Below are 14088 nucleotides of genomic sequence, written 5' to 3' on the forward strand. Positions count from 1 at the left end.
CCCTCTTTCTCTTCACCGTGGATGTCCAGCCTCCTTCCTCTCCCACCCAGAGTCTTGGGGTTCTCCGCTTCTTTGAACGGAGACTCAATGAGTTTCCACCCACCTCCACCTTGCTAACCTTGTTCTTCAAAAACCAGTACCAAGTGACGATCGGATGTATTCCCAGGTGCCATGTTTTCCTGGAAAACATTTTCTCAGCAAAGCGGGCTTGCCCTACCTTGGATATCCTGAGGCAAAGTACAGATGCAAAACACTCGGTTGGTGAGGTAAACACACTTTGAGCAGCAATAGTAGGCATCACTTCAGATCTCCTGAAAGGGCCATTATATGGGGCATTAATCTTTGTGCAGTATTGTTTTGTGAAATAAGTTGGATCAGAAGCAACTTTAAAGGTGGCAAAGATGGCTTTTATTTTTGTGCTGGTCAGTTTGTTTATATATGATCCTGGAAAGAAAAAGTGATTTTTTTTTTTATTTTGTCCTGGATTTCTGTCATTTAAAATTTTTTAAATGTTTGACATTTTCCTAAGCAAATTGACCCCAGCGTGTACCAAAAATGCTGTGTAACCTTTTTGACTATTGGCACTGGTTACCCCAGCATGGCCAAACATTTTGATTCACTTTCAACATATCTTACTGGAATATTTGCATTAAGCAAAAGTCCGGTATCCTTCAGGATAGCACTGTTGCTTCACAGCTCCAGGGTCCCAGTTCGATTCCCAGCTCGGGCCACAGTCTGTGCGGAGTCTGCACGTTCTCCCTGTGTCTGCAAGGGTTTCCCCCGGGTGCTCCGGTTTCCACCCCAAGTCCCGAAAGACGTGCTGTTAGGTAATTTGGACATTCTGAATTCTCCCTTTGTGTACCCGAACAGGTGCCGGAATGTGGCGACTAGGGACTTTTCACAGTAACTTCATTGCAGTGTTAATGTAAGCCTACTTGTGACAATAAAGATTATTATTAATTATTGATGATTTATGGAATACTGGAAAAAGAGTTTCCATAAATGAACCAAAAATAATTAGCTCATTAGCATCTGAAGCCCAAAATCTCTGTTGTGTGAGTATTTTATTTTTGCTTTTCTGCAGATTACTGATATTTCTCTATGCAACGAGGTGAGATCTGGTGTTTGGCAGTTCTTGGTTTCATGCAGCTGTGCTGAGTCATCTATGTACACAGAAAAGTAATGTGTGAGGCTTAAATTTTTCTTTCACCATAATTTCACATGCTTTTTGACAAAACGATGAAGCAAATAAACCATAGCAGCATTATTTTTCTAATGTCAATGACAGCGGTATTTCGAGTTACATTGTATTCAAAGTGCTGCAGAATAGTTTCCCCGTGGGTCCTGAATGGATGATACGCACACATCAAAGAATTGGGATTCAGCCAAGTTTCTCCCTCTTTACTGTTTAATTTAATTCTTTAACCATATCTAACTAGAATTTAGTCATTTTGTTATTTGTTGTTTGCAGATATCGCTGTGGTGGAGATGAGTGATGCTTTCCGTCAACCTTCCTTGTTCTACCATCTTGGAGTGCGGGAGAGTTTCAGCATGGCAAATAATATTATTTTGTACTGTGATACAAATTCAGAAACACTTCAGTCACTGCAGGTAAAATCATGTGGCACTGGCTTGTATTTCTCAGTGCTCCGTGTTGTGGGTAATAAATTGATCATTACAGTAGAATAAAAATTAACTTGCACTCAACTTGGACTCAGAAAATGCAATTATTGGCGTTCTGAGAGCTAATTTCCACTAAAATGTGAGGAATACTACTAATGGTAACAATTGTTCAGAAAAAACCCAGAAACCAATCACCATGTCCAAGTAACCGGTCCCTATCCTAGACGCCAACTCAACTGCCCATTTGATATATTATTTGATATTTTATTCTGGCTTTAATTTCATACTCATTTCAACTGTCTTGTCAGACTGCCTGACAAATGTAAATCCTCTATGAAGAGTTTTAGACTGGGGTGCGCTGTTGTGGCGGTCATGTGAAGTGCTATAAGGACGCTCCTGAAGACCTCACTTAGGAGTTGTGACAGCAACTTCAAATCCGAAGGACAACTTGCCCAGGATGTACTTCCTTGAAAGCAAATGCATGTCAGAAGCAGAGAGAAGAGGCAAGCAGAGGAAACCCCAAACCAGCAACTCATCCAAAACTCAATTGTCTTCAGTATCCTGTCCTATTTGCAGCAGAACCATCTGGGCGCAGATTGGACTTCGTCACCTATGTACATACAGGAATCCTACCAAACACCACAGACGCTGAACATGGTCATCCTCGCCTCGAAGGATGGACAAGTTTTCAACTGTCTGTTTTTATTTTGCACTTTATTTTATCAAAAAACATTTTCCAACATATTTTTCCACATGGAGTTATTAATTTGGTGTTGTTTATCTTTTCTTCCATCTTTTTATTTTCCCTTGTTCATCTCAAACATTCCACACATGTCACAAGAACAATCTCTCAACCTGTTTCTACCTGTTCCAGATGAGAATTTTCTCCTCTGCTCTCAATCTGCTATGAATTTTTAGGCATCCACATTGTTCAGTTTTGGTGGGATCATATGGTGGAACGATCCAGGTATCGCGTTGTTTCACCATACTGGACACTTTGGCACATTAAAGTTGCCATAGTTCCAGATGACCATCGGCTGCTTTCCCCTTTGACAGGGAGAGCTGACTGGCAGCGATTTAATCTGAGGATCGCCACACCTCAGGTGAGGGGCAAGGTTGAAATAGAGGGGCCTTCACTGTAACCTCAGCTGGTACTGGAATTGAACCCGCGCTGTTGGCCTCACTGTCCAGCCAACAGAGTTAAACCGGCCCTTAGAAAGTACAGGTGTAATGCACTTCCATTATATGTAGCTGCAGGCATTGAGCATGTTGTGCACAGGCCAAACTGACACACACTGCCCCATTCTGATTGTTACTCGGGTGTAATGGAACCATGTGTGAGAGAGCTTAACTTTGTGTTGGTGTCTCAAAAGTGGTCCAAATTCTAATGTTAAAGATCTGAATGGCTTTTTATTAACACTGTTTAAAGATAAATTAGATTGCTTGGATCTTTTTAAAATCCTGTTAAAACTTTAAAGGAATGTTTTGCATTGTTTGCTATTGTATGGTGTTTTTGCTTCCTGCTAAGTTAGCTAGCAAAGAGCAGAGTTCACCCAGTTGTATAATTTTGGAATAGCAGGATGTTCTGTAACTGCTCGTATGAAGCAGTATCAAATTAGGAAGCAAACATTTTGTCCTTCAATTGCTGGCTTTCTCTGAGAGAGGCCTTAAACTGTCCAAGTGTGGGAGGAACATGACAGAACATATTTTAATAATGCCCACGATTCTAATTTTTTCCAGTTCTGATGATAAAGTCATTGATTGAAGAGTTAATTCAATCTTTGCACAGATGCTGCCTGACCAGCTGAGTTTTACAGCATTTTCTGTTTTTATTAGATCAATAATGCATGCTCCTGTTTGTTTTCAGTGAGTAGTGCTATTGAAAGTGGCACTAAATTCCCTACCTATTATTGTAGCTTGAGGGCATGTATATTTCTGGCCGGAAAATATTATCCAAAGCAAAGAAAAAGACTCCCAACTGTTTGATGTATACATTTTGGCCGGTTGACATTTGTAAAGAGAAAAATATATATTTTGGATGTACACCATGCAGCAGAACTGAATCCTAAGTGGTAAGCAGGGCCTTTAATTACCCTACCGATTGACCGTCTGAGTATTTCCAGCATTTTCACTTTTCTTTGTTAAACAGGATCAGTGTAGAGACAGAGCAGATAAATTGTCATGACTTATGCCTGCCATAACTTTGTCAGAAGAGCTGCAAAATCCATGGAAGTGTGGTCTAAAGGAAATGTTAGTAGACAAGTAGGAGAACCCCTGTTGAAATTCACCCTCAATGCAATCTATCATAACAAACAGCATGAACGTTGTGCAGCCTAGCAGTGTTTTTCCATCCCTCTCCCTGCGCAGCCCCAATTTTCATCACTTCATCATTGATAACATGCCTTCAGTTGCCCTCACTCTAAGCTATGAAATACCCTGCCTAAATTTCTCTGCCTCCCTAATTCTCATCCTTTAAGACATAGGTTAAGATCTACCATTTTTGGTCACCTGTCCGAACATCTCATGTGACAGTCTCCAGTTTAGTTTGATAATGCTGCTGTGAAATGCCATTGATGTTTCACTATGTTACAATTGCTATATAAATGCAAATTGTTGTGTTGAGCCCAACTTGGTCCTAACTCAAGAACTATATTGTCGCATTTGTGTCTGAACAATGCAGTTAGAGAAATGCAAACCTAGCACAGTTGTACAATCGGGTACAGACCGGCTGATTTAGGCCAAGTATCATTGTTTTGATCAGCAGGTCAGTTCATGGATCATCACTGGTGTACTTCAGTGTGACATGAAAACATTAATGTCAAAGGGGAAAGATAATAACAATCGGAACAGTAGCCATTTGTTTAATACCTTTTTTGATTATTATTTAAATTTGTTTAGAAATCAATCACATTTTTTTTTCAGTATTTTAGTTCCCGTTTCAAACATCAGTCAACAAAAGAAAATAAGGGTAAACTTAGCAATCCATGTAGAACAAATCATTTTCCAGTACTGAGTAGCAGAGAGAAAAACAGCATTACAGTCGACAAGCTTAGGGGTACTGGTAACGGCACCTCTGCCGTTCTCGCCGGCCCGGTACTCCACAAGACCGGTGGTGGTGGCAGCTCTGAGAGTTAGGGGGGCAATGGTGGAAGCATATGGGAGTGGAGGGGGCATTGGTGTGGGCTCCAATTTGTGGCAACCACCGGTTTGTCCCGTGGAGGTTGGATGGGGAGTTTCGGAGGTGGCAGAGAGCTGGGATAGAGAGGCTGGGGGATCTGTTTATTGGTGGGAGCTTTTCTTGTTTGGAGGATTTAGAGGAGGTGTTTGAATTGCCGGGTGGGAATGGGTTTCGGTATCTGCAGGTGAGAGACTTTGTACGAAGGCAGGTTTCGATCTTTCCGCTTCTACCGCCCCAGGAGATACAGGATAAGGTAGTTTCAAAAACTGTGGTGGAGGTGGGTATGATCTCGGAAATTTATAAAGAGCTCATGGAGTGGGAAGGAACCCAGTTAGGGGAGGTAAAATGTAAATGGGAGGATGAGTTGGGCAAGGAACTAGAGGCGGGTGTATGGGAGGATGCTCTGAGTAGAGCCAACACGTCCTCATAATGTGCCATGCTCAGCCTGATACAATTTAAGGTGGGCCACTGGGCACACATGATGGTGGTCCGGATGAGTCGGCTTTTTGAAGGGGTGGAGGACAGGTGTGGGGGTAGGTGTGCGGGAGGGCCCACAAACCATGTCCACATGTTTTGGGCATGTCCAAAGCTTTGGGGATTCTGGCAGGGATTTGCCGATGTCATATCCCCTGTATTAATGACCAGGGTGGCCCCAAGTCCAGAGATGGCGATCTTTGGACTGTCGGAAGTCCCGGGAATCCAAGGGGCAAGAGAGGCTGACATCTTGGCGTTTGCCTCCTTGGTAGCCCGGAGAACGGATCTTATTGGCATGGAGGGACTCCGAGGCCCTGAAATCGGGAGTATATCTTTAGCGACATGGCCGGGTTTCTCGGGCTTGAGGAAATTAAGTTCGCCTTAAGGGGATCAACGTTAGGGTTCGTCCGGCAGTGGCAATTCTTCGAGGAAAATTCAAGTGTTAGCAGATACAATATAGGGGGTGGCGGGGGGGGGGGTTCAGGAACGAGGGGGTGGGGTAGGGGGAGATAGTTTAGTTTAGGCAGGATCAGTGGGAGGGGGGACAGGAGAATTGTATGTACAAGTCATGTTGGATGGAAATGGTGGTTTGTCGGGGGGGGGGGGGCTTACTGAGTTATGTTTACATTTGTATTTGTAGTTTTGAAATCATAAATGCCTTCATAAAAAATTTTTTTTTTTTTCCAAAAAGCATTACGGTCTTCCAGATAGCATCAGTGAGATTCTGTATCCATCTTGACTCTATTTCCATGTTCTTGGCTTTTATCCATTTTCTTTTTGTGAATAAAATATACTCTGGTGTGGTTCCAACAAAATACTTCAGTCCAAACCTCAGAAGATGACCTCTACTGCACCAGTGTGATCATTGCTTGATTTCCCACACAAGCTATTTCCCACTCTGGCTGTGCTAAATGCGATTGTTATTTATGCACATGTGCTGAGAATACATACCCATCAGAAATCAGATTGGGATTGCAGATAGGTAGCATTAAGAATCCTATGAGCCTAAATGGAGTTTGAATCCAGGTTCGAGGGATGGAAGGCCTTACTTTTGTAAGCCCTGTTGCTACCTACTTCTTTCTTACTATAACGATGAGATATATGATTGTGGGAGAGCAGTCCTTTTTTTTAGAACAGCAACTTGCATTTATCAAGCACCTTTAGCACAATAGCATCTCCCAAAGCACGTCCAAGGAACATTGCAAAATAAAATTAAACACTGCACCACATAAAGCAATCAAAAAACAGACAACAAAATCTTGGTCAAGGAAGTAGGTTTTGAGGAACTTCTTGAGGAAGAGGGAGTTAGAGGCGTGGAGAGGTTTAGGAGGGAGTTCCAGAGCTCCGGCCTAGGCAACAATGTGTGACAACCAATATTAATATTTAGGCATGATGTGGAGATGCCAGCGTTGGACTGGGGTGAGTACAGTAAGCAGTCTTACAACACCAGGTTAAAGTTCAACAGGTTTGTTTCAAATCACTAGCTTTTGGAGCACTGCTCCTTCCTCGGGTGTGAAAAATTAATATTTAGAGGAGTGTAGATATCTTGGAGGGTTGTGGGGTTGGAAGTGATTACAGAAATGGGAGAAGCGAGGTTGTGAAGGGATTTGGAGAAGGATTTTAAAATTGAGGCATTAGTTGACTGGGAGTCGCTCTAGGGCAGCAAGTCCGGGATGATAGGTGAATGGTGCAAGCAAGGTCATGGATAGCAAACATTTTGGATGACCTCACATTTACAGAAAATACGATACGGGAGGCTGCTCAGGAACACATTGGAATTGTCAAGTCCAAGTCCAGGGGTCCTAAAGTTAAGAATGAAGGTTTGAAGAATAAAGCAGCAGATGAATTGAGACAAGTGCAGAATTAGGCGATGCTACGTAGGTGGAAATAGACAATCTTCGTGATGGTGTAAACATGAGGTTGGAAGATTATCTTGGGAATCAAAATTGATGAAATAGTTGCCATGGAGAGGTTTGGAGTAGCTTGGAAATGTAGAAATGTAATGTTGATGCAATGGCTCATGTATTTTTCAAAGGCATTGGCACAAAGTAGTCAAAAGTAAAGGTGGTTTATGGTAAAGTAAGAAATTGCATTTATGCATTGTTTTCTTGAAGTCTCGGTACTTGAGAGCTTATTAATTAAGTGCTGATTAATTAATTAATTGCTTTTTGAAGCAATGAGATGCAGTCATTATAGCCAAATGGACACAAAAGGCCAAAAAAGGAGAACTCTGTTCGTCTACTTAAATCATTGTAAAAAATGCTCAACGGAACATCATACCTAAAAGATGGCACCCAACTAAACCTTATGCTCAAATCTTGGAGTCAGGTTTGAACTCAGAAGTTTCTAATTCAGATTGAGGATGCCACCAACTGTGTCAACCTGCTAGTTAATTTTTCATTACACCCGAAAATGTATAACAATATAATTCAAAGAGATTTGGTAGCATCATATGGATTTACCTCTGCACAGTTCTATTCTGATAGAAATCTTCAGGCGACCAAGGTCATCTCTCGTCTCATCTTTTAACAAACTAAGTTAGAGTAATCACGCTCTATAATGTAATGTTCTGAGAAAATTGGCAACTTTATTGTGCTCTTCCTCTCTGAATGGGGCATTGAAAATATTTTGTTTTGCCCTTTATTAAACAGATCGAAGTTAGCCGTGATGTGGAGATACCGGCGCTGGACTAGGGTGGGCACAGTTAAGAAGATTCGCAACACCGGGTTAAAGTCCAACAAGTTTATTTGAAATCACTAGCTTTCGGAGCGCAGCTCCTTTACCTGATGAAGGAGCAGTGCTCTGAAAGCTTTTGATTTTAAATAAACCTGTTGGACTTCAGCCTGATGGTGTGAGATTTCGAGATTGAAGTTGAATAGGTTGACGTTTCACGTTAATATTATTGCTGATTTGTCTTTGTCTTTTTTTGCAGGAAATTATTTGTCAGAAGAAAAATGTAAGTACGGCCTTTACTTGATTTAAATTGTTTAATGATGCATCCTTAATCAAATTTGAGGCTATACCTATGTAATTTTTATAATGGAATTTTAGCTTCGTGTATTTACTTTTCCATTCAAAGTTCTTTGTTTTACTTTCAAAGCATTGTTAAAGAATAATTGGTAAATAGAACTCGTGAAGGGAAAGGAAAATTGGGTGAGGTGGCCGACCCAATATAGTCTGTTTTATAGAATTACCAAAAGTTAAGTATATATCAGAAGGTGAGAAAGAAGCCGTACGTTGAGTTTTGATTATGACCTAACTAACACCACACTGATTATAAATTTTCATCAAAGATGAAGCCCTTGGACCATCACTAACGCCATCTACTTCCACCACCATCTCCTGATTCTGCCCCTGCCTCAGTTCATCTTCTGTTGAAACCTCCATTCATGCTTTTGTTACCTCTGGGCTTGACTATTCCAGTGCACTTCTGGTTAGCCTCCTCCATTTTACCTTCTGTATCATAAAATCATAGAATTTAAAATGCAGAAGGAGACCATTTGGCCCATCAAGTCTACACTGGCCCGTGGAAAGAGCACCATACTTAAGCCCCGTGCCGCCCCCTGTAAACTGGAGGTCATCCAAAACTCTGCTGCCCATGTCCTGACTTGCACCAAGTCCCATGCACCGGTCACTTCACGCTTTGCTGCCTTATATCAGCTCCCAGTCAAGTAAGCTGGTCATGAAACACAACCTGGGCTGAGTGCAGAAAGGAACGGGGAATCTTCCCCACTGGCAGGATTTAATCTATTTTTGCACCTTTTTTTTGGTAAAGTACTCACTTAACAGAAGTTTTTAAAAAATCAAGAAGTGCACTTCAATTTTAGAAAAATTAATCTGTTAGTGACGATCCAAAATTCATGTTCACTGTAAGTTTCATCAAATCGAATGTGGAATTGGGAAACGACTCCTTCATCTGAATCATCATTACAATTTAGAACTTGTTGCATAGAGTAGTTGAGGGGAAGAGTTATGGATCCATTTTTAAACGGAAGCTCGATAAGCATGTTAAGAGGAAGGAAATAGTGTTAGTGGATTGAGGAGGCTTGAGGGGAACACAAGTGTCCGCATGCATGGCCTGGAATCGAATGGCCTGGTTCTGTGCTGTATACTTCTGTTTATGTAAATGGACTCATGACTCATTAAATGAGGGAGGAAGTTATGAAGATAGATTGGTAAAGTTAGGACTGTTTTCCTTGGAGAAAAGTGGGCTAAGAGGAGATTTGATAGAGGTATTCAAAATCAAAGAGGCATGGAAGAACACAATCATAGAATCATAGAATTCTATGATTCCAGAAGGAGGCCATTCAGCCCATCGACCCTCTGAAAGATGCCCTATCCCTGTAACCCCAGCTAACCACCACGTCTTTGTGACGCTAAGGGGCAATTTTAGCATGGCCAATCCATCTAACCCACCCATCTTTGGACTGCGGGAGGTAACCGGAGCACCTGGAAGAATCCCACACCGACTTGGGGAGAATGTGCAAACTCCACACAGACAGTGACTCAAGGCTGGAATTGAACATGGGTCCCTGGTGCTGAGGCAGCAGTGCTAACCACTGTGCCGCTGTGCCTCATGAGTGAGCTGGATAGAATATATAGGGAGAAACCTTTCCCACTCTTGGGCAGCACGGCAGCATAGTGGATAGCACAATTGCTTCACAGCTCCAGGGTCCCAGGTTCGATTCCTGGCTTGGGTCACTGTCTGTGCAGAGTCTGCACGTCCTCCCCGTGTGTGCGTGGGTTTCCTCTGGGTGTTCCGGTTTCCTCCCACAGTCCAAAGATGTGCAGGTTAGGTGGATTGGCCATGTTAAATTGTCCTTAGTGTCCAAAATTGCCCTTAGTGTTGGGTGTGGTTACTGGGTTAAGGGGTTATGGGGATGGGGTGGAGGTGTGGGCTTCGGTAGGGTGCTCTTTCCAACAGCCGGTGCAGACTCGATGGGCCGAATGGCCTCCTTCTGCACTGTAAATTCTATGAAAAAAAAATTCTTGAAAGGAAGAGGAAAAGCTTTAACACACAGTGGTGAGTGCTTACGGTCTGGAACGCACTGCCTGAGCGAATACTGCATTTAAACTGCAGCTACTGCAAATTAGTGGTAATTATTAATTGAGCTTTCAAAACAAAGTCATAGTTCACTTCTTCGTCTCAAAGTGAAGTAAAAGATTTTAAAAAGGGTGGCACATGGCGCAGTGGTTAGCACTGGGACTGCGACGCTGGGGACCTGAGTTCGAATCCCGGCCCTGGGTCACTGTCCGTGTGAAGTTTACACATTCTCCCCATGTCTGCATGAGTTTCATCCCCACAGCCCAAAGATGTGCAGGTTAGGTGGATTGGCCACGCTAAACTGCCCCTTAATTGGGAAAAAAATAATAATTGGGTACTCTAAATTTATAAAAAAAGATTGAAAAGGAGCAAAAATTAGACCCTACTTGCCAAGTTTACTATATTCCACATGTGTAATGTCTCCTTTTTCTTAGTGGCCTGAAGGAGCATTTAGCAAAGATTTCCATGGCTGTCCTGTTGTGCAAGCCACCTTTGATGCCTTGCTATAGTCTTTCATATTGCTGGAAATATTTTCTCTCACTGCCCACTGGGAAGCTTGTGGCTAGGATTCCCTTCGATCCTCTAGACCCTCCCAAATCCACGGGCGTTTACATAGATAGCCCGTCCTGCTGCCGGGTTGGGGGGGGGGTGTTGAAATTCAGAGTTCTCCAATGTTGTAAGCGCCATGGAGAGGAAAGGCAGGTTTTTCAAGCACGCAATTTAAGCTAATTATCTGTTACAAATAAAACTCATGTAAAGAACATATCTATGTACTTACAAATACAACTTTCACACAAGGCCACAAAGTTGGTGCTTTCAGTGGACTAGTCAAAAATGTAATATAATGTTGCCAATGACATTGCACAGAGCATGATGGTAACTATGATCAGGAGCTCCTTAAAGTTCACAATCATCAGTTTTGACTTGTGCCAATGCTCGTAGGTCACATTGTCATTCCTCATCTCATTTGGCATCACACATTAAGGAAGGGTGTTCCTAATTACTTTTTCTTATAATGCTTAACACCTTGGGCTGGATTTTCCGTCCCGCCGCGCCACATTTCCGTTTCACCCCGCCGGCGGGATGCTCCGTTACGCCGGCTGGTCAATGGGGGTTCCCATTCTGAGGCAGCCCCATGCCGTTGGGAAATCCCCGGGCTGCCGGCAAAACGGAGAATCCAGCCCCTTTTATACCTTCATTGGTGCTCGGTTTAGCTCACTTGGCTAGTCAGCTGGTTTATGATGCAAGGCCAGCAGTGTGGGTTCAATTCCTGCACCGGCTGAGGTTATTGAAAAGGCCCGGCCTTCTCAACCGTACCCTTTGTCTGAGGTGTGGTGATCTTCAGGTTCAACCACCCCCAGTCGGCTCTCCCCCTCGAAGGGTCATCAGGACTGTGGCAACTTTTCCAACTTTACCTGTATCTTCATTGAATTTTATTGACCTAATTTTAAAATATTGCCTAAATTCTTCAATAAGTCATTTACAGTGAATCAAACTTAGTTAAAGTATCGATGGCCTTACATGTGTAACTTTACTGAAAGCTCTCCAATGTACCATGATGGGTAGTATAAATTGTAAGTTTTTCACCCATCTTCAGAGGATGTGTGTTTCCTGCATATGCATCAGTAACAGGGTTTCGGGCATAACAGTGTAACTATTGAACTTGCAAGGATGAAATTAGCTGTAATGAAAATGAACATCGGGCTTGGTATGAAATGAACTATCAATTCGCTGTAAGCCTGCTTTGCAAGAACTGCACAGACTGACTTCGCTGCCTCAGTGTTTTTCTTTTGGTATATCTGCTTTCTATATCAAAATGTATTTGCAAATTCTGACAGTGAGTTTGTCAGTGATTTATCGGAGTGGTATTTCTATCTAATATAACTGCAAGGGTCTGGTTTAGCACAGTGGGCTAAATAGCTGGCTTGCAATGCAGAATAATGCCAGCAGCGCGGGTTCAATTCCCGTACCGGCCTCCCCGAACAGGCGCCGGAATGTGGCGACTAGGGGCTTTTCACAGTAATTTCATTGAAGCCTACTTGTGACAATAAGCGATTATATTATTATGTTAATTCTTGGTACCCATGAAAGTTGGCTGCCTTCATTTATAAAAAAAAAAAAAAAAAAATTTGCTTCCAATGTCTCTATCAAATACTCCTGGTCAGATTTGGACCAGTTTTTTCTGGTCCAACTATGTCAAGAAAATGTGGCTTTTGGATCAGGATTCTGCAATCATAGGTGACTCCTATGAAAACATTGAAAGTTTACAACATATTTCTTTTACCTAAACGGCACTGGACAGTAAATTCTGTCTTTTGAAAAGGCAGACACCAAAACTTCTCTTTGGTTCTGTAACAAATGCTAGTCATGCTTTAAGTGCATTTGAAAAAACCAGACAACCTCCCAGAAATGTAACATGTAAAATAATGTACGAATAAGGCAGCATGTTGCTCCATTTGGAACTTCCTGTTTGCCAGTTTACCTACCTGATCTGATGAGCATATGATTCTACTTAAAGGTCATGTACAGAATGAGGACATTGAGGTTGACTTCCTCTTTTGAAAGATCACCCCCCCCAAAGATTTCAATTAAAACAGTAGGTCTGGCTAAACTGAAAAATATTGCACAAGGTTTTCTGTAACATCTGAGACTATTTTTGTAATTCATAATTTTAGTTAGTTTTTTTTACAAACTTAATTCCTGGAGCAGTCTTACTGGGTCAGAGCAGGATACTGTGTCCAGTTGATAAATACCAGATTTAGAGATAAACTGGTTAATCTCCCAATTAAAAGTAAGAATAGATTCCTTTGGTTGAAACCAAGATGTTGAAACATATATTTTAAATTGTCTTCATCTTCAATGTGCCGTTGTGCTTCCTGGAAGAATTGCTCAGTCATGCTGGGTACAGTTCTCCCCCTTTAAAACATTAGTTCATGGGATCGAGGAGTAATTTCAAACCCGCTTAGACAAATCCATAAATTTATCTTTACTATACTTGCAATATTTGCATGTTACTTAAAGGCAGCATCTTGGGCGGTATTTACCCGCTGCGTGTTTTTCGGCAGCGGAGGCAGCCTCGGTCCCGCCGTAGTCAACGGAATTTCTCATTGATTGCACCTCTCGTCACTGGTAAACCCATCCGGCGTGGCACCAGAATTTCCCGCTGGCGTGAACAGCCGGTAAATCACACCCAATATTTGTGGTGATTTTTAACTGGCGGTTCTTGATATGTGGATTCCATCACTTTGTAATTTCTTAAAATGGTCTCCTTTTATAATTAAAGCTGATTGTGAATTCGCTGCATGATTTAAAAATACATTTTTAACAATCAACTTTGATGTTAGTCCGGAGTGAACCTAATATCTGCATTTTGTGCAGACTGCACATGAGACTGCATTTTAAAATGGTTTACTTTATGCACTACTAGGGACTAACACTCATATGCATAATTGGCTTCTTCCTGCTTCGCTTTGATGCTCCTCTGCGTGATGCGCGCTTACTGTGATCTCTTCAGTCTTTCTATTTAGCACAGCAGTAGATTGGTTGGTTTTGAGGACACCTGGTTTGTAATTTCCGCAATCTATGACAAAGCCTTGTCAGAGGAAGCCATTTGCAGTGTGATGTATTGTCCTGGTGGCATTGGGTAACCCATTGGCTCTTGAAAATTGTCCTCACTATGAGGACCCCTGTGAAATTCAGTAATGCATTATCAGTGACAAATATTGGCAGAGATTTTCCAGCCCCACCATGGTGGGCTCCGCTGCGGGGT

General features: G+C 42.2%; 1 protein-coding gene across 1 annotated transcript in view; it reads left to right on the forward strand.

The window, feature by feature from the left end:
* Positions 1-14088, forward strand: part of LOC140410897 (mitogen-activated protein kinase kinase kinase 5-like) — a 281574-nt gene that overhangs the window by 45877 nt on the left and 221609 nt on the right. Inside the window, 2 exon segments of the mRNA XM_072499669.1 lie at positions 1472-1611; positions 8208-8231. Of these exon segments, the coding sequence (XP_072355770.1) occupies positions 1472-1611; positions 8208-8231 (164 nt within the window).

Source organism: Scyliorhinus torazame, chromosome 4 (genome assembly GCF_047496885.1).
Source record: "Scyliorhinus torazame isolate Kashiwa2021f chromosome 4, sScyTor2.1, whole genome shotgun sequence".
NCBI classification, from domain to species: Eukaryota; Metazoa; Chordata; class Chondrichthyes; order Carcharhiniformes; family Scyliorhinidae; genus Scyliorhinus; species Scyliorhinus torazame.